At 46.0% G+C, this 21,262-nt stretch overlaps 1 protein-coding gene and 1 long non-coding RNA gene across 2 annotated transcripts in view; one reads left to right on the plus strand and one right to left on the minus strand.

Moving 5' to 3' along the window:
• Positions 1 to 1,289: 1,289 nt before the first annotated feature.
• LOC118211512 lies at positions 1,290 to 8,052 on the minus strand. Its single transcript, XR_004762022.1, has 3 exons — positions 7,948 to 8,052; positions 1,771 to 1,891; positions 1,290 to 1,438 (listed from the first exon to the last, which is right to left on the minus strand). It is a non-coding gene; the product is annotated as an uncharacterized LOC118211512 (long non-coding RNA).
• A 10-nt stretch (positions 8,053 to 8,062) lies between these two features.
• The window catches only part of pmepa1 (prostate transmembrane protein, androgen induced 1), a 32,619-nt gene continuing 19,419 nt past the window's right edge, over positions 8,063 to 21,262 (plus strand). Inside the window, exon 1 of the mRNA XM_035388762.1 lies at positions 8,063 to 8,552. Coding sequence (XP_035244653.1) covers positions 8,447 to 8,552 — 106 coding nt within the window. The 5' untranslated portion in view covers positions 8,063 to 8,446. The remainder of the gene's footprint in view (positions 8,553 to 21,262) is intronic.

Here is a 21,262-nt window from a genome sequence, read left to right on the forward strand (position 1 = left end):
TATGGCTGGAGGCTCTTCCTGATTACTGATGTCTGTCTGTAAACAGTGAGGAGGAGACAGATAGACCAACAGGCAGGCAGACAGACAGAACAGCTGGGCACATCTTTCTTCCTCCCTCGGTTGTTGTTTGTCTATCTAAGAGGTGGATGTAACAGAATCCAAGAAAGTGTTTCAATGGTGTGTACTTGCGAATAGAAGAATAAGGATTTTCCAACTTTCTCCATCCAGGCTGATATCTCAGCTGTTTTCACATGAGTTCCTGAAATATGGCGCAACAGAAGAAAAAAAATAAAATAAAATATGTGAAAACTTGAATGCATAATTTCTCCTTTAATTAAATTTAAATGTATATTATGCATTGAGCATTTAGAGATTACAACCTGCTTTTTTTTAAAACAGAAATTCATAATTTTATAATCCTTCATAGTTCTGCAGGTGTTTACTCAGGATCAAGGCTTTACTCAGAGATTAAGTTGAAAGAATTCATTGTATAAAATGGTATTTCGAGGAACATCACTCTAAGTTGTAAAAGGGAACATTCTAGAAGAAATCTTTCCAGTTTCATAGTGCTAGACATGGAGGAAAGGGCAAAGATACCACTTCCCTTGCTCAGTTGTTTTGCACTCACTCCATCAAGTTCATTTGTACTAGCAAACCAAACGGTGACTTCAATCAGAAATAAAAAGAAAGAAAAAGGCAGATTTCATCCTGAACCAACTAATAAGATTCACACGTGTTCTTTTAGAGGCCAGTGGGCTCTAATATCACAGAGAGGCAGAACTCCCATCAGCAGGCACCAGCATCACCAGAACTGCTTGTATTTACTGTTTGTGCATTTACCGGCTTGTGGCTGGGAGCAGAGATTCTAGTCAGGTGTCTGATCCAACTGTCTGCCAATCAGACTCTCTGGAGAGCATTGCCCTGAGCTGAGAGTAAATAACACACACACACACACAAACGCACACTCACTCACACACACACACACAAACATGCACTCAAACACACACACACACACACGCACACAGACACACACACAAACATGCACTCACACACAATCACACACGCAAGCACGCACACACACGCACACACGCAAGCACACTCACACATGCACACACACACACACACACATGCAAGCACGCACACTTTCACATGCACACACACACACAAACACACATTCACACACAAGCACGCACACACACACGCAAGCATGCACACACCACACACACACACACACACACACACACACATCAGAAAGCATGTCTGTATTTACAGGGACTTTATTCAACATCTTTATCAGAGCTCATTATCCACTGAAAATGTGTTGCTTTTGTCTTGGTCTCTTTTTCACAGACTCTGACCTGCATTTCACATTTTATGTCTTCTCTTGTACATTTACTGCATCCATCCTGCACCCTCTACAGCCATAATTCTCACAAACCTAAAAAGAGATACAGACTGTAAAGTACAAGAAGAATCTGGACAGATGAGCTGGATTCTGAAGTGACATAACTGGAGAACCCTTAAACAGAGCAATAATATGGAGACGCTTTTTTATTTTTAAACATTTTTTACCTCATTTGATCCAGTGGCAGTAACAAGTGGAAGTCCTTCTGGGTTATATTGTGTGTGTTCTACAGAAAAATTTTGATTGGCTGCATATCTCACATACTCATGCAAGGTCAGACCTCGAAAATGTTGCGTCATGCTCTATGGAACAAAACAAAAAGGGGAACTCTCCTTATGGTGAATGAACATAAAGGCAGAAATAACCTTTTTCAAACTTTTCAAATGAAAGCTGGAAAAGGTGACTGAAGAGTGAACTTCCTCATGGCAGAGCAGGATAACTCCTCCAGGTGGAACAGGATAACTCCTCCAGGCAAGCAGGATTGGTCTGCCAGGTGGAACAGGATAAGTAAGGAAAGAAGCTATACTTATCGTATATAATACACTTGTTAGACCATGCTTGTGTGCTGTGTGCAGTTCGAGAGTCTGTACTACTAGCAAGATATAGAGGCTCTGGAAAAGGTTCAAAGAAGGGCAACCAAATTGATTCCTGGAATAAAAGATACAAAACTATGAGGAAAGACTTAAGATGCTTAATCTCTTCAAGATTAGGAAAAGGAGACTTATAGGTGGTTTCATTGAGGCTTTTAAATTCATAAAGGGGATTAACAAAGTGTGCTACAAGAGATTCTTCAGGTTGAGTTCTATTAGTAGAACAAGGGGACATAAATGTAAATTTTCTGAAGTTAATTCCGTCCAGACATTAGGATGATTATTTTTTTATGCAGAGAGTAGTCAAAGTGTGAAACATCTTTTCAGGCCATGTGCTGTAGAAGAGACAGAAACTCTGGGGATTTTCAAGACCAGGCTTGATACAGTGTTAGATACAATCTAGTATGCATGTAATCAGAGCACTCGACAGAATTTAGTTAGGAAAATGATGAGCATTCTTGGGCAGAATGGCTTGTTCTCATCATTTTGTTATGTTATATTATGTTATGTTATGTCATGTTAAGTAAACTTAACACAGTCTTCCTACTGCACTTTCTGTTCTGCTTAAAATAGTAATACATACTGTGATTCTGTCATTGTGGTAGAAATTTAATTACCATGGAATCCTTTAATAATGTATTGCCAATTCAAAGTGCAAAACTGTGAATAAATTGAGCAGATTGTGTAGAGCAGGCATGTCAAACATACGGCCCGCGGGCCGGACCCGGCCCGTTGGATGATTTAATCCGGCCCGGCATAAATTTCTGAGTATGTCAAAAAAAGAAGCGAGTCTCTAGCTCATTTCTATCAAAAGTTATGATTTTTTAAAATAAATACAAACCAAATGCTCCCTCCGGCCGCGGGAGGGCAGTACATGTGTAAAAGAGCTGCATGCGGCATTGACACGAGTTAGTACTAAAAATAAACCGGCAATCTTGCTTCACAATTCACCACTACTAAACAAGTTATCGGTCAACACACCCTTCCCAAAATGGCACTGTCAAAAAAAAGAAAAGTGGACACGGAGTGCAGAGTTTTCAAGGAAAAATGGACTGAGAATTATTTATTCACAGAAGTGAATGCAAAACCAGTGTGCTTGGTATGTAATCAGCAAGTTGCAGTGTTCAAAGAGTTTAATATTCGGCGCCACTATGAGACTCATCATAAAGACAAGTATGACCACTTGAAAGGACAAATAAGGAAAGACGAGATAAACAAATTGGTGGCTGGTCTGAAGAAACAGCAGTCTACTTTTACGCGCAGCCGCGATATCGCTGATGGGGCTGTAAGAGCCAGCTACATTATTGCCAACGAGCTGGTGCAGGCATCCAAGCCATTTTCTGATGGGGAGTTTGTAAAAACATGCATGCTGAAGGCTGCAGAAGTCGTGTGCCCTGAAAAGCGACCTGCCTTTGCCAATATTAGTCTAACGAGGAACACTGTCGCAGATCGGGTGACAGAACTCTCAAGTGACTTGACAGGCCAAATGAAAGAGAAAATCAAGTCATTTATCGCATTTTCAATTGCAATAGATGAGAGCACCGATGTCACAGATATTGCTCAACTGGCCATATTCGTTAGAGGTGTTGATGAAACTTTGACCATCACCGAGGAGCTGCTTGAATTGGTACCCATGAATGACACCACAACAGCAGATGACATTTTCAGCGCTCTCGTTGGAGCGCTGGACAAGGTGGGAGCGGACTGGTCCCGTGCCGTGAGCCTGGCTACCGACGGTGCGCCATCAATGGTCGGGAGAAAGGCAGGCGTTGCCACAAAATTCCGTGACAAAGTACAGACCGCAAATGGAGGACAAGAGTTTTGGGCATTTCACTGTATTTTGCATCAGGAGGCGTTATGTTGCAAAACACTGCAAATGGACCATGTTATGAGTGTGGTTGTGAAAACTGTCAATTTCATCAGAGCGCGCGGTCTAAATCACCGTCAGTTTGACACATTTCTCAGTGATAATGTCATTCATGCTGGCCTACCATACCACACTGACGTGCGGTGGTTAAGCAGAGGTGCAGTACTCAAGCGCTTCTTTGAGCTACGAGGGGAAATTAGACAGTTCATGGAGAAGAAGGGACGCCCAGTAAAGGAACTTAAATGCAAGGAATGGGTGCAGGATCTTGCGTTTATGGTTGATATTACACAACACTTGAATACACTTAACACTACATTGCAGGGCCGTAACAGAGTTGTCACTCAATATTACGACAGCATAAGTGCGTTCAAGATGAAACTGTCACTGTGGGAGACGCAGCTATCCAACGGTGACACCGCGCATTTCTCTTGTCTCACAGCTGTGCGTCCGGAGGCACCGGACCGTCCCGATAATGATTTGGAAAAATATAAAGACAACATAACAGATTTGCTGCGAGAGTTTGAGCAGAGGTTTCAGTTATTCAGTGAACTTGAGAACAAATTTGGCTTTTTTCGCTCGCCATTTACAGTGAAGCCTTCTGATATGCCAGCTGACATTCAACTCGAGCTTATTGACTTGCAGTGCGATTCCGCTATGAAGGATAAATTTGGGTCCGTGGGATTGGATACGTTTTATCAATATCTCGTGCCAGGTTACCCCAAATTAACAGCCATGGCTGCAAAGGTTCTATCCATGTTTGGGACTACTTATCTTTGTGAACAGGTGTTCTCCGTAATGAACAATAATAAAACAAAGCAGCGCTCAAGGTTAACAAATAAACACTTGAATGACATTGTTAAATGTGCTGCTACTCAGGATTTGACACCTAATATCGATACACTTGTGAAGGCAAAAAGATCCCAAGTTTCAGGAGCCAGCAGCAGCAAGTAGACTGCAGGAGTGCAGTGAGAGAGAAAAAAAGTGTGATGACACGAAATTTGTTTGCACTCATGAATACAGATCATTAAAAATAAGATTAATCTGGTTTCATATTAAAGACAATTAATATTGTGCAGTATATTCTCAGCTTCAGTAGGCCCAGCCTAGTAGTTTGATCTGATGTAGTCTAATCTTATTGCCCATGCACTGCTATAACTTTTATTTTGTATTTCTTTTTTTATTTATTTCAAAGCAGTATGACAATTAAGGCGAAAATATTTTTTTCATAGCTCCCACTTGAGTTTGTTTAGTGTGGTGAGTTGGTTCAGGTGTAAAACTGCATTCACTTAACTGTTAAAATAAACCAGTTGTTAACACATTCACCGCCTAACATGAAATCATTTTTTTTTTCCATTGTTTGTGAATAAATGTGTTGTGCTTAGAAAAGATCCCTTGTCATCCGTGATTATAATATGTAGGGTAGGCTACAAATGTAGGCTGAATGATAAAGCATAGTACTGAAAAACAAAGCTAAATATTTGGAGTTGACATTCTTTTACTGATCCGGCCCACCCGAGAACAGAAAGTCTGGATCCGGCCCCAGAGCCAAACTGAGTTTGACACCCCTGGTGTAGAGTATTGTGGGGTACATGGCTTCTTAGACATGTGGTCAGTGTTTTATGTAACTTTAACCTGGGCAGTATTGCTTTAAACGGACCGGAAAAGTATCGCCTGAGCACAAACTGTGAGTTGGGAATATTGAGAACTTTCAAAGGTGACCGTAGACAAGCAGGCTTGTTCCGTCAACACAGTCAAACCTTACTTGCTTTTCTTTACAACAGAAACTAAATGTGTCTTGAGACTTGAGTTTTTCATTTTTTGTCAGAACCAGCACAAAACTAAACTGGCATTGAAAATGAATTATGTTTAACTGATATTATTGTAAATATGCAAAACTGACATTATTAATTGTAAATATGAGTGTTTGTGGGAGTATACTGTGGATGTATTCAAATTTCTTTATATTATTTTTTTATTATTTAACATAACTATGCTGACTATAACTTGAAAATAGCTTATTCAAACTATCAACATATGGACCACTATGAATGGGTCATACAGAATTACTTCACAAGCACGATATAAACATTCATAAATGTGCCTATGAGGAAAGACTCTCGTGTGTTGTGCTACATCCCTATCAATTTCATACCTGACATCACCACGGCATTCTGATTTACTATTATATTTTTTCATGGATGATGGACAGGCAGAGCGAGGGGGACAGATGGAATGTCTTTATGAATGTTCAATTGACAGGCATGGCATATTTGATCATTTTTAATTACTCGTTTTTAAAGGTGTGGTGTAGGCAACACATAGAATATAAAAAATAGTTCCTAGTATGGTAAAATACCGTGTGATTCGAAGTTCGCGTATAGTCGTGCATGTCTGAAATTGTCCATTAGGGGGCAGCAGCTTAATCATACTATCGGTCCTGTTTCACATAGCTAAATGACCAGTTTGATCACGCATTATTTCAAGTGTAACTGGTTCCCAGATATTTCTGTGGCTTAATTGGTTTCAGTTGTGGTAAGTAGGGGACGAAGCCATTCGCTTTACAGCCTGAAATCTAGACGTGAGTAGACAGAATATGTGAAATTGTGTTTGCCTTGAGCCTTCAAAAACACTTCACCAGATTGGTCTGTCAAAACGGTTTAACTTCAGCTATCAAACTTCGGTGTTGCCTACGTGTTGTGAACAGCTTCAAATCTATCTGTTTAGTTTCACTTCGGGTAGTGGACTGCTTGAGGCCACGTTTGTTTAATTTTTTAAACAAATGCCAGTATCACCTGATGATGTAATACGCAGAATGTAGTTTTGCGAGCAGTTCATTTTACACTGATAGCCTATTCATACAAAATTTGCGCAAACCTGCGTGATATGTGTCCATGTCCCGTCGCCTGAACTGCACCTGACCCGCAATGTTCACGCGGCACCGTACATGTGTAATCAGATGACATTTATGAATAGCCTACAGTTGCCATCATGACATAAAAGCAAAAGAATAATCTAATTTAAATTGTAAGTGGTTTTTAGAAGTCTTGGTCTGATGAATTCTCCCAGTAGCGGGACAAACAGGGTCCCATGCGCTGAAAATGAGTTTGTTTCGGGAAAACAGAGTTTGGAACCTACAGCCTACCGTAAAATATTTCACCAGTTGTAGCCTGAGATATGACCTTCAAAATTTACAAGGAATTTTCCAGGAAAAGGTGTTTCTGAATGCGGGATCAACATCTACAAATGACGTAGTCCCAAATTACGGCACGGTCTCTGCACTAAGATGTATTCTACCAGAGTTTATTTAACACTATGTAAATGAAGTTATAAAATCTCCATATATAACACAATAGAAAGCACTTTTTCCGTGCAGTTGACGTGGTCAGCTGCTTGATCTTGAAGAACTTGAACAATGGTAACAACATCGATATATAACAGCCAGCCACCATAATTCCATCACTGTACAGCAACACTGACTGGGTGCAAAAGCAACATGTAGCAATTAAGGACAGAACGAAATAAATTATAGCTACAGACAGTACACAACCAGTAATTGTGTGAGAGTAATGGCATGTATGTATGCATTTATGTGTAGTTTAAATAGAATAGTGGAATACTGTTTGGTTGTGCACTATTGGATATACAGATTATTCGAAAATAATATTCACTCTCTCCCCTTTCATGTAATATTGCTTTGTCAGACAATAAGTTTTTTTAAACACACTGCTTAAAATCATTTGTAATCGGGTAAGGAATGGTGACCATGAGGTACTGTGAGGGATTAATCAAGGGACCAGTGAAATATATTGTTTGGGATTTAGCATAACAATTATACTGTGAACACGGAGTTAACACTTCCCCTGGTGCCAAGTTCATGGTAACTGTCAAATGAACCAATCATTCGCAGGCAAGAGCAGACAGGCAGGCAGGCAGTTAGGCAGGCAGGCAGGCAGGCAGGCAGGCAGGCAGGCAGACACAGACAGACAGACAGACAGACAGACAGACAGACAGATAGATAGATAGATAGATAGATAGATAGATAGATAGATAGATAGATAGATAGATCACGTCGTGCCTTCACTTACTTTGAAACTAAATGTCGCAATTGAGCGACTCCAAGTAGGCTGCTTCTTTGTCATTTTGTAAACCTTTACAAAAACTGCTGCCGGCTGGGAATTTCGCTCTGATTGGCCGGGTAGCTTGTCACTCTTGGGCAGCCCAAGTCTGGCGCTGACGTAATACTGTCTGCCTGGAAGCACCGCCCCCACGGGATCCGAGCCCACTTGGACTTGAATGAGGCGGGCGCAGAAGCCCGTCAGACAGACGGATACAAAGTAGCACAAGCTGTCTGTTAATAAACAGCGGGGATACTGGAGCACGGAGGGCCGGCAGACGTCCCGGGCTGGGGGGGACGAAGGCAACTGAGACCCGTTACAGACTCCTGACTACCACCCGTAGAAGCGTACCGAAGGAGGAAAAACAGCGCTGCAATTTTTTTTATTAGATTGCAACCTCAGCGAGAAAAAAGAGAAGGGGCAGTTGGACCGATCCTCGAGCCGTTTCCTCGTAGATTTCCACATTTAAATGTTAAACTTCATGGGTCTAATAAACGGTACAGCGGCCATCCAGACCAATGTATCCTGTACATGTAACTGCAAACGCTCCACTTCATTCCAGAGTATGGAGATCAGTAAGTACTTTTTTGTTTCTATCATAGCAGGGGTAGCCAACTCATACTTTCCCCCTGAATGTATCTTGCCAGCAAACTTGACTTCGGTTTCCACTGCGCCTTTTATTTTCCAGCTAACAAGTCTGCCTAGTTTGTGCCTCTAGCTAGCGGGCTAGGTTCTGGGAAACGGTCTGCCGATTTAGCTCATTTTAAAAGGGTTTTCTTTTGCGTTTTTGAACTACCATATATAGTTTAATGGCGACTTTTTCGTTAGTTTCTGAACAGTATTTGTGAACTGGAACGCGTAGTAGACAGTCGAATGTGCTCTTGGCACTGGATATTACCTAAGTGTCGTCATAACAAAGATGACTCCGATACGAGGTTATATCGCAGGTTTAAATATCTCATGCAGAAGATTAGGATATCTCATATACAGAAGATTAGGGTATCTCATACGGAAGATTAAGTATCCATCCAATTTGGCTTCAGACTTTTAATAGGCTAGACTTCAGACGCAGAATTAACTCAAGCGTCTTGCTGTAAATGTAATAGTTTTGTTTCTCGTCTGTGTCTAGATAGTTTTATAATATTAAATAACTTTAAACCCGGTACTTTGTTTTATTTGCCCGTTTGTTTATTTATTCAACTATTTCATTTTTTTATGTAAGAATTTATTATTGGGGGAGGGAGTCATTTAAAAGTTAGAAGTGGTAGGCTACGTTGTATAATTTCTTAACCCCGTGTTGCCCAACCCGACGTGTCTGTTGTAAATTTATTTTTCAGTTTTGTGACTCAACAGATGATTAAATGTCAATTACTTTTCTTTGGTCGTTTCGGGTTTGTCAGTGATTATCAACGTTAGGAAATGGCAGGTCTGCCTGGACGTCATATTGTGTTCTACCTGTTACACTGGGGCTGCCGTTTTAAATGCAAGGTCAAACCACTGCTTTCATTTTTCCATTCTTTTCTTACAGTAATTTTGAATATTTGAATTTTCTATTTGCATATGTTTTGGATAGACTGAGGACAGAAATGACGCGACATAATATTCGTGAACGATGATCACGACAATAGGAAGTTTGTGGTGGTTATGCGTCAGAATAATGTGTCCTGTCGTGTATTACTACTTGAAGCGTTTTCGGAAAGGAACACTTTTCTGAAACACGGAGTTTTAATTTATGAAAACTTGAATGGTGAATGGTTTTGCCAAAATGTTTAAAATGGTTCATCAGTAGCCTAATTTATTTATTTTTATAGAATGTTCATTACACTTTAGGAAGCTAGGCTTTACCATAATGAACTAAAGACGGGTCCTTTAGTGAATAAACTTGAATTAATTAACTGCATCCTGTGCAACGTTATCTAGTTCATAGTATAATATGGCCTTATAGTGTAATACGGTGTGTAGTGTGTTATTTTGTAATATAGTGAATAGCACAATATAGTGTCATCTCGGTTGTTTTCTGGTCAAAGGAAAGCAAGGGGAAAATGGATCCATGATTTTGTGTGTGTGTGTGTGTGTGTGTGTGTGTGTGTGTGTGTGAGTGTGAGAGAGAGACTGTTTGTGTGTTTTGTCTTGTAAGATTCCTGTTTTGGCCGGAACAAGTAGAACAAATGTGTTTGGTGACGGATTTATTGTCCAGACTGCAGCTTTGCGCAGTCTGGATTTGGAGAGACGAGCGGAGCTGAATTTGCTTGAAGGACACTGTAATTCTGCTAATCTTTGCCCACAATCGCTGAGCTGTGTTTTGACTGTGTTCTGATGGCGGGGGATAAAATGAGTTGCTCCATTGGTTGATGAGCATGGTTTCCCACAGGAGACGCTGGCGCTTGGTATCTCAGAGAAAGATCTGGACATGTTAAATTCCACAAAGCAGCCCACTCACTGCACGTCTATCTCTTCTTAAACACACTCAGTGCAGGGTGCAGTTTCCTCTCCTCCCTAACCTTAAAACACTGGAAAAATGTAAATATTTGTCTGTGTGTGCATGTGTGTGTCTGTGCGTGTGTGTGTGCATGTGCATGTGCGTGCGTGCGTGTGTGTGTGTCTGCGTGTGTGTTTGTGTGAGTCTGTGTGTGTGTGTGTGTGTGTGTGTGTGTGTGTGTTTCACAAATTTTGAAACTCATACAGAGCACCTTTCACTTACGCTGCAGTGGTTGGGGTCTGCCCTAAAATACTGACTGCCCCGTCCCCATCATTCTTGAATGGAGACCCCTGAGAACTCCCCTCCCCTTATTATATACCATGCCTTTGTTGTGTGTGTGTGTGTGTGTGTGTGTGTGTGTGTGTGTGAGAGAGAGAGAGAGAGAGAGAGAGACAGAGAGACAGACAGAATGAAAGAGAGAGAGAGAAACAGACAGAGCAAGAGAGACAGTGAAACAGACATAGAGAGTGAGAGAGAGAATGAAAGAGAAAGAGACAGAGAGACAGACAGAGTGAGAGAGACAGAGAATCAGACAGAGAGAGCGAGAGAGAGAGATGGAGAGACAGACAGCCAGAGGCAGGGTGTTTTAGTGTAGAGTACATAATTCCATTTTGGACAATAAAACTGTGTATCCCTCAGTTCCAAAAAAAAAAAAAAGCCCAATTTTGCGAGTCATTGTTGGTGTTCAGCAGGCATTCAGTAATAAATGACAGAAGACAAATAAATGAAATGATCTGGGTGCTTTCCAGGAGATGGGATGGATGTTTTCACATTGCTGAGATTTGTTATTTGTTGTCTTGTTGGTAGTCTGCCTGTAGTCTGCTTTTAAAATCCAATTTATCTGGTGAAGTTGAGCATTAATGGAGAGCAACCTAGTCTTCCTTAATCTGCTGATGTTCTGGCACCTAGCAAATTAGCTAGCGGTATCTCAAACTGCTTAAAATGGGATCGCTTGAAATTACCTGAAGAAATGCCTGAGCTAAAACCAAGCAGCCAACCGAATGCCCTCGCTGGGCGCCCAGTGGCCCAGGGGGCTGTCTGTCCATCTGTGGTTAGCTTGGCTGTGCTATTGTTTGAGAACACACGTGGCATTTCAGTGCTTTGATATAATGCTGACTGTCTGTGGCATGCTAAGTGGTACCATCATTTAAAAGCCGCTGGCGTATTTAACAGATAAAATACAGGAAAGCCATGACCTTGGCTCTTTTGGTCAGTCGGTTGTGTTAATGTGAGTCAACGTTACTTCCAGAATTTGGAGAAAGTGTGTGACGAATTGCTGTTAAAAATAACTGAAATGCGCACTTGCTTTGATTTATATTCTGTGAAGGCTGTGAGGCAGGCTGGCCAAGCGCGCGTTGTGTGAGAATATATTTGTGATTTCGGAGTTAAGTGGAAGACGCCTCTCTTTCTCGCTCTGATGGGCGCATGTTCCAGTCGTCTGTGCTTTCATTATCGCTGTCAGTGGGAGCTGCACTGAGAATGCACAGCCAGCTGTTTCACTGGAGCTGCAGTTCAGTAGGACTGTTTCAGTAGGGCTGCCTTTCAGTAGAGCTGTGTTCAAGTAGGGCTGCCTTTCAGTAGAGCTGTGTTTCAGTAGGGCTGCCTTTCAGTAGGACTGTTTCAATAGGGCTGCATTTCAGTTGGACTGCATTTCAGTAGGGCTGCAGTTCAGTAGGACGGGTTCATTAGGGCTGCAGTTCAGTAGGGCTGCATTTCAGTAGAGCTGTGTTTCAGTAGGGCTGCCTTACAGTAGGACTGTTTCATTAGGGCTGCCTTACAGTAGGACTGTTTTAGTAGGGCTGTGTTTTAGTTGGGCTATGTTTCATTAGAGCAGTGTTTGATTAGGGTTGCATTTCAGTAGGGCTGTGTTTTAGTTGGGCTGTTTAACTAGAGCTGCATTTCAGTAGGGCTGCAGTTCATTAGGGCTGCATTTCAGTAGGGCTGTGTGTCAGTAGAGCAGTATTTCAGTCGGGCTGTGTTTCAGTAGAGCACTGTTTCAGTAGGGCTGTATTGTATTAGAGCAGTATTTCTGTAGTGCTGTGTTTCAGTAGAGCAGTATTTCAGTAGGACTGTGTTTCAGTAGGGCTGCAGTTCAGTACGACTGTTTCATTAGGGCTGCATTTCAGTATAGCTGTGTTTCAGTAGGGCAGGGTTTCAGTAGAACAGTGTTTCAGTAGAGCAGTATTTCAGTCCCGAGGCCTGTTGTCTGAAGGGAAACCAGATGTGACAGCACACACACACACACGCTTCAGCCCCTTCCTGTCTGTCTCCCAGATTTTTTATTTTTTCAGCCTCGCAGTACACACTGTACTATTGGCACAAAAGGTTTTGTGAGCTGATTATTTTAGTTGGGAAAAGTAAGTTGTTTTTGATCTGAGCTTGAAATTACTCCACGTGTGTTGGCTGAGGAGGGCTGTTTGATAGCATGTGTTCAGTCTTGAGACAGCAATGCCATATGTATCACTTTCTGTATGTGTCTATATGGTATATAATCTGTATGGTATATATCAAGTTCTGTGCAAATGTGCATAATCGCTTTTAAAATAGCAGTGAAAGATTCAGCTGGAAAACAAGCCTGTGTTTTTGTCTCATGTGTTTGTTTGTTTGTTTATCTATTCGTTTGTTTGTTTTTTTGGCTTGGGTGTTGTTGGTAAGTATGTTTGCATTGTTTTGCCATTGGGTTTTGGAGTGGTATTTCTCCGTGAGAGAGAGGGATTGTGGGGTTCCCCCCTTTTAAACCCCGCCTCTTTCTCTGCCCTGTACGCTGTTGTGTTTGGTGGGGTAGCTCTTCTCTACCCCTCTTAAGAAGCAGAGTGATGGTTTGTGTTATCGGCATGCCGGCATGCCACTGGCTCGCCCAATGAGAGGCCAGGCCACCCAGACGAGCTCAGCTTGTGTAGCCCCTCCCCTTTAAAAAGACAGGAACCCAATCTGCTCCTAATTACAGGGAAGCACGTGTGTGTGTCTTGGAGGGGGGAGACAGTGGTGCGTGTGTGAGAGAGAGAGAGAGAGGGAGAGATAGACAGTGGTGTGTGTGTGTTTGTGTGTGTGTGTGTGTGCTTGCGTGAGAGACAGTGGTGTGTGTGTGTGTGTGTGAGAAAGTGGTATGTGTGTGTGTGTGTGTGAGAGAGTGAGAGAGAGACAGTAGTGTGTGTGTGAGTGTGTGTGAGAGAGAGAGAGACAGTGGTGTGTGTGTGTGTGTGTGTGAGTGTGAGAGAGAGAGAGAGACGGCGTGTGTGAGTGTGAGAGAGAGAGAGAGACAGTGGTGTGTGTGAGTGTGAGTGTGAGAGAGAGACAGTAGTGTGTGTGTGAGTGTCAGAGAGAGAGGGACCATGATGTGTGTGTGAGTGTATGTCAGTGTGTGTGAGAGAGAGAGAGACCATGATGTGTGTGTGCGTACATGTGTGTGAGTTGTTGTTTGTGTGTGGTGCTGTGCTGTGTAATTTGCCAGTCTGGGCTGGAGGAAGGGGGACTGTCATGGCGTGTTGGCGATCTGAACGTCCAGCTCTGTGTTCAGCAGGGCGGCTGTGGCTCAGGCCAGCTCTGTGTTCAGCGGGGCGGCTGTGGCTCAGGCCAGCTCTGTGTTCAGCGGGGCGGCTGTGGCTCAGGCCAGCTCATTGTGCCGGAGCTGAATTTGGGTTAATTACAGGCTGCCTCTTTACTCACCGTCCCGACGAACCATGACATCATCGCTAACAGTCACCCCGCAGTCACTGGGGAAGAATGCAGGCTCCCCTGTCGGACTGAGCCACTGCGCTCGGCCATTTGCGGTGGAAAGGGTGTGAAAGCGGGTGGGGCTAGGTGGGTGGATGTGAACGTCGGCGGGTCTGTGCGAGTGGATGTGAAAGTGGGCGAGGCTCGGCGGAAGGATGTGAACATGAGCGGGGCTGGGCGGGTGGATGTGGAAGTGGGCGGGGTGGACGTGAAAGTGGGCATTCGTATTGTGTGCGTGTAAGTAAATGTTAATAATAAATAATGAAGGTGGGTGGGTGTGGCCTGTGGAGCAGGGAGCAGGAACTGCAGCAGAGATTGGCAGGGATACGGAGCTGAAACTGCAGGGCTTTATCTGACGTTCCATCGGCAAGCGTGCGGGCACACGTCTGTGTCTGCTCTGGCCCGGAACGCACGCTGCAGTCCTGTTTCATTCCCCCTCTGCAGGTCTGTCTGTCCCGCCCGTTCCCTCTGAAATCCCCGTGGAGCCACCCCTCTCTGTCCCAAACACCCCTGGGGGAGTGTTAGTGTGCAGAGGAGTGTTAGCGTGTGCAGAGGAGTGTTAGCGTGTGCAGAGGAGTGTTAGCGTGTGCAGAGGAGTGTTAGCGTGTGCAGAGTGTTAGCGTGTGCAGAGGAGTGTTAGCGTGTGCAGAGGAGTGTTAGCGTGTGCAGAGGAGTGTTAACGTGTGCAGAGGAGTGTTAGCGTGTACAGAGGAGTGTTAGCGTGTGCAGAGGAGTGTTAGCGTGTGCAGAGGAGTGTTAGCGTGTGCAGAGGAGTGTTAGAGTGTGCAGAGGAGTGTTAGCGTGTGCAGAGGAGTGTTAGCGTGTGCAGAGGAGTGTTAGCGTGTGCAGAGGAGTGTTAGAGTGTGCAGGGGAGTGTTAGAGTGTGCAGAGGAGTGTTAGCGTGTGCAGAGGAGTGTTAGCGTGTGCAGAGGAGTGTTAGCGTGTGCAGAGGAGTGTTAGAGTGTGCAGAGGAGTGTTAGCGTGTGCAGAGGAGTGTTAGCGTGTGCAGAGGAGTGTTAGCGTGTGCAGAGGAGTGTTAGCCTGTGCAGAGGAGTGTTAGCGTGTGCAGAGGAGTGTTAGCGTGTGCAGAGGAGTGTTAGCATGTGTATGTGTTTCTGTGTGTGTATGTGTGTCTGTGTGTATGCGTGTGATAAGCACTGCTGGAGCCTCAGAAGCCCTGGCAGTGCTGGCCTGCGGCGCTCCGTTTTAACATCCTCCATTTTGGTTCTCTCTTTTCCGCGTTCGCGTACCGACGCGCTAACCGCGTGGGCTCCGGCGGCCGGCCCGCCGCGCGGCAGCAGCTGTTCCGCGGGGCCCGCGCGCGAGCCCGGACTTTATTTAGCAGCGCGCGGGGACCTGGCAGCCCCCGCTTGGACGCCGTTCAAAATGTTAAGGCTGCCGCTCTCCCGCGGCCCTCCCTGCCCGGCTGAGGATTACCGCGGCGGAGCTTCCCCCGGTAGCACTGTGTACGGGGCTCTCTGTGCTGCTCTCCCACACCCGGCCCCCTTCTCCGGGCCCTGCGGGGGGAGGGGACGCAGCGACGGGCACGGGGAGGGATCGACACGGAGTGTGTTACTCTACAGACAGACGGACATGGGCCAGAGTGTGTTACTGTAAAGACAGACGGACATGGCCCAGAGTGTGTTACTGTACAGACAGACGGACATGGCCCAGAGCGTGTTACTGTACAGACAGACGGACATGGGCCAGAGTGTGTTACTGTACAGACAGATGGACATGGGCCAGAGTATGTTACTGTACAGACAGACGGACATGGCCCAGAGTGTGTTACTGTACAGACAGACGGACATGGCCCAGAGCGTGTTACTGTACAGACAGACGGACATGGGCCAGAGTGTGTTACTGTACAGACAGATGGACATGGGCCAGAGCGTGTTACTGTACAGACAGACGGACATGGCCCAGAGCATGTTACTGTACAGACAGACGGACATGGGCCAGAGTGTGTTACTGTACAGACAGACGGACATGGCCCAGAGTGTGTTACTGTACAGACAGATGGACATGGGCCAGAGTGTGTTACTGTACAGACAGATGGACATGGGCCAGAGTGTGTTACTGTACAGACAGACGGACATGGCCCAGAGCGTGTTACTGTACAGACAGACGGACATGGGCCAGAGCATGTTACTGTACAGACAGACGGACATGGGCCAGAGTGTGTTACTGTACAGACAGACGGACATGGGCCAGAGTGTGTTACTGTACAGACAGACGGACATGGGCCAGAGTGTGTTACTGTACAGACAGACGGACATGGGCCAGAGTGTGTTACTGTACAGACAGACGGACATGGGCCAGAGTGTGTTACTGTACAGACAGACGGACATGGGCCAGAGTGTGTTACTGTACAGCCAGATGGACATGGGCCAGAGCGTGTTAAGGGTGGAGAGCCCTGACAAAGATTTGTCTTTGATGTGCTATCTGCTGTCTGTGATCGTTCCAAACAATGCCCCAAGATTGCCTGTGATTTTTTTGAAACCTTTTTTTGTTGACAGAATGTTCTGGATAAAAACTGAGAAGAGAAATGTGTACAGGAGCCGCGCTCTTGTGTTTGTAGCCTTTAGTTTCCTCCTGTGTCTCTGAGCTGCAAACCCTCATCTTCAGACTGTCAGAATGTGACTCTGTGTAGTCCTCTTTAACCCCTGAGTCCTGCCCTGTCTGTGACTCTGTGTAGTCCTCTTTAACTCCTGAGTCCTGCCCTGTCTGTGACTCTGTGTAGTCCTCTTTACCTCCTGAGTCCTGCCCTGTCTGTGACTCTGTGTAGTCCTCTTTACCTCCTGAGTCCTGCCCTGTCTATGACTCTGTGTAGTCCTCTTTAACTCCTGAGTCCTGCCCTGTCTGTGACTCTGTGTAGTCCTCTTTACCTCCTGAGTCCTGCCCTGTCTATGACTCTGTGTAGTCCTCTTTACCTCCTGAGTCCTGCCCTGTCTGTGACTCTGTGTAGTCCTCTTTAACTCCTGAGTCCTGCCCTGTCTGTGACTCGTGAGCCCCCCTGCAAATCTGCCTGAGAGTCCCCCAGTGAGTCCCCCAGTGAGTCCCCCAGTGAGTCCCCCAGTGAGTCCCCAGTGAGTCCCCAGTGAGTCCCCCAGTGAGTCCCCAGTGAGTCCCCAGTGTGTCCTCCAGCGAGCTCCCTGCTTTCCCCAGGTTTTGAGGGTCTGGTCCTCCTGACTCACAGTCACTCCTGGACAATCCATTTCCTGAATAATCAGGCAATGTTGATTTTTAGACCGTAAATGCCTCTGACACAGAGGCCGTGGGCGTGTCATAAGCACACGCCCATCGCAGGCTTCTGCGCTCTCTGACGGCTGATAGCGGGGGTTCCGCATTAAAGCCAGAAGCTAGTGGCCCCCAGAGGCATTTAGGGTCTGAAAATCAGTTTAGTGATCAATCAGGAAAAGCATCCCTGAGCGGGCATTTTACCCAGACTCTCCTGGGCCTGCCCAACACTGCCCAACACTGCCCAACACTGCTCAACACTGCTCAACACTGCTCAACACTACCCAACACTGCTCAACACTGCTCAACACTGCGTGTTACAGAAGCAGCGCATTTGTATGTGGCTTGCTTGCACTCTCTCCCTCTCTTCTCTCTCTTTCCCTCTTCTTCTCTCTCTCTCCCTCTCCCTCTCTCTCTGTCTCTCTCCACCTCTCCCCTTCTCTCTCCCTCTCCCTCTCTCTCTCTCCCTCTCCACCTTTCCCCTTCTCTCTCCCTCTCTCTCTCTTTCTCTCTCCACCTCTCCCCTTCTCTCTCCCTCTCTCTCTCGCTCTCTCTCCCTCTCCACCTCTCCCCTTCTCTCTCCCTCTCCCTCTCTCCCTCTCTCTCCACCTCTCTCCACCTCTCCCCTTCTCTCTCCCTCTCCCTCTCTTTCTCTCTCCACCTCTCCCCTTCTCTCTCCCTCTCCCTCTCTCTCCGTCTCTCTCCACCTCTCCCCTTCTCTCTCCCTCTCTCTCTCTCTCTCTCCCTCTCCCTCTCTCTCTCTCTCTCTCTCTCTCCATATGCTCTGCGCTGACTCTGGTGTTTGGCAGATGGAGGTGGGCTTCCCAGGAGACCCGGGTTTGTTTTTTTTTGCGTTGTGGGCAGTCCGGCCCCTGGCGCGGCCGTACGGATTTCCCGCCAGACCCCGCGGCCGGGAGCGCGTTCGTTCGCCCGTTCGCTTGTTCTTCCGAGGCTTAACGAGCTACGTTGCTGTTTGACTTTGCGTTAGATCGCGTTCGCCGTTTTGACAGGTGTACGTAGGCCCCGAACTGCGGCCTAGCCGTTTCTCGACGTGGCGGTCCGGTTCAACGTGCTAACGCCAAGCCTGTATCTCAAACAAAACGCCGCTGCCTCGCCGACCTCCATCCTTAGAAGTGAGCTCCCTCTGAAGGTGGCATCCTAACGGGGAAGTAACCACAAAAAGGCAACAAGGGCGGGGCGCACTTTGAAGGCGGGATGACGTCACAGAAAAGCAATGTGATTGCTGGCTAGTTCGCTGGCTAGTTCATGGAAAGCTCACTGAAGCTTAAGACATCGCATACATGTTTCCAGTGTATTACATAATTAAAATGTATTTTTAAAAATATAACTACTGTGAATTATCGAGTTCGCTGTGCTCTACGCTGTTTTCAGCCGCCAATATTTTAGCGGAAGTGGGAAGCCTGAGGTAGTCGCAAAGACCTATGGGATATCCTTCCTGGTGAAGGGTACACTGGATGCTGCCTTCAAATTTAACAGAGATAAGGAAGCTTAGAAGGGTGCATTTATGATGACTTTGGTTTGGGGCATGCCTATGAAGGACAAGTGTACAAAATCGTGAAAATGGTGAAAATCCTGCCTTCGAATGCTGCCTTTATGATGGCTCTCTACTGTTCGAGACACAGCCACGATTAATTAGTGCTTGAGAAACAGAGGGGAGATTCTTCTGGAATATTCTCAGTACTTGGGTGTGTCATAAGCACACACACGTCAAGAGCTTTCGACAGCTAATAGCAGGAGACGATGTTCGGTAATAAAAGTAAATACTAGCAGTCCCCGGAGATATTTAGTGTGGAAATCGGTGTGTAACACTTGGGTGGAGCCATAGCCTCTCAGTCTTGGGAGAGTGGGAGAAGGTCTAGGAGCTGCTTACTAAAACCCAGATCGGGAAAAAACTGCCACAGCAAGCCAGACCAGTCCAATCCAGATTTAATTTTTAAAAAACTGAAGCACAGAATGTACGGTCCACATCGAAACAACAGCTAACAGCTAATGGCGGGTTTTTATAACAACAAATTGTTTGAGTGTATTTGTCCTGGCTAACTGTGGACTGAAGATTTGACTCCTTGGATCTCGGAGCTGTCAGCAGACGTTCTAAACCCGGGAAGATCAGGGTGAAGGAGCTTGCTTTGTTCAAAAACCTGATAAAGCCACCCGGTCTGTCCTCGGACTGAGTTCTTGCACAGGTTAATTTCAGGAACAAGCAGGAAGTGCAGAGTGTCCCGACCAAATCCCCGTCGAAATTTCCTCCTAAATCTCCCTCACATTCCTGTTTCGGCTGTGAGTGCGAATTAACTAAATATCTGCGCTACACGTCGTCCTGAAGATAAACTCGGGCACCGAGCTTTCGCACAGGAAGTTGTGTTTGCACTTCTTCCTTGGAGCCGTATAGCTCGCACTTTGGGAGCCCGGGGGGGAAAGTGCAGATGGAGAACTTGTAATGCATTGCCTGTGAAATAGTGCACGTGGACCAAAAAGCCTACTGCTGCAAACGTGTTCTCAGAAACGGCTCTGCGTCTCTCCCAGTTTCGCTCCAGTCACCTGCTAGTTCTCCCTTTCGCCCAGTTGTACTGCTGTATGTAAAAGCAGATCGTTTAAAATATACAGTATGCTCTGTGGCAGGGGATCAGTGCTGGGCCGTGCTAACTGGGGAGCAGTTCTACTAACTGGGGATTGTGTGTTTGTGAATAGTATATGGTGTGTGTGTGTGTAGTGTGTGTGTGTGTGTGTGCGGTGTTTAGTGTGTGCGTACGTGTGTGTGTGTGTGTGCGCCACTAGCAGCTGATTGAATGTTAGAGGAGTACAGACAGGAAGCCGTAGCAGCTGCCTGCGTGTACAGACAGGAAGAGGAAGGAGAAAGCGGCCAGTCGCCAAACTGAGAGATCAAAACAAACACGAGCCTGCCAGCCTCTGTCTCAGCACACAGAACATACACCGACTTTCAGCCCTGCTGCAGAAATATCATTTCAAATGTGTTCCCTGTTAGTGTTTGTTCCCTGATGTGGTCGGGGGTGGGGGTGGAGGTGGGGTGGGGTTGGGTGGGGGGTCTCTTGTGTGTCTGCATATCAGATCATGGGTTTTGGGGGAGGGGCGGGGAGATTCGTGCCGACCGGCCCAGTCTGGGTTTTTAAACTCGTGCAGTTTTTATTTATTTTATTATAATTTTTTACATTTTTTTTTTTTTTGCAGTTTTAATGAGCATCTTTCGGGAGGACAAATATAATTCATAACCTTTTTATTAATTCATTGACTAAAGCTCTCTCTTAGCGGAAAGGTTTAGTTCAGGTTTCCATAGCAGTTAGCCGTTTGTCATTTTGTTCATTCGTTTAAATGGCTACGGGGTTTGGTGAAGGGAGTACGTACACATTGGGCTGTGTGTTTAAATAGGCCATATTTCTGTCTGTCTGGGGCTGGGGCGGGGGGACGGGGGGACGGGGGGGTGGCCATTGTCTGGCGAGAGGGGCACACATACAGGCAGCGGCTACGACCAAAGTCACGTCCCGCATCACCTCCATTGTCTTAAGAATTCAGATGTATGCAAATAAAGTTTTTTGCATGAGAAACCCGCTTTTGCGCGGGGTCTGCGGGGCGGGTGGGGGTCGGCGAGGTTTTCCCAGCGACTCTGCTGCGTGTGAGCGCCGAAGGTCAGGGGTTAAAGGTCGGGGGGGTGGGGGGGGGGTCAAAGGGAGGTGGCTCATTGTCGGCGAGGCTGGGTGGGTCGGGGGCGGGGGGCTAGGGGGGGTGTGGGGAAAGCTTTGTTCCTCCCGTTTAACTCTACCCCCCCCGTCTGTCAGACACACCACCATCTCATCAGACTGCCGATTGTTGTCTGCC

Source organism: Anguilla anguilla, chromosome 13 (genome assembly GCF_013347855.1).
Source record: "Anguilla anguilla isolate fAngAng1 chromosome 13, fAngAng1.pri, whole genome shotgun sequence".
Classification (NCBI taxonomy): Eukaryota; Metazoa; Chordata; class Actinopteri; order Anguilliformes; family Anguillidae; genus Anguilla; species Anguilla anguilla.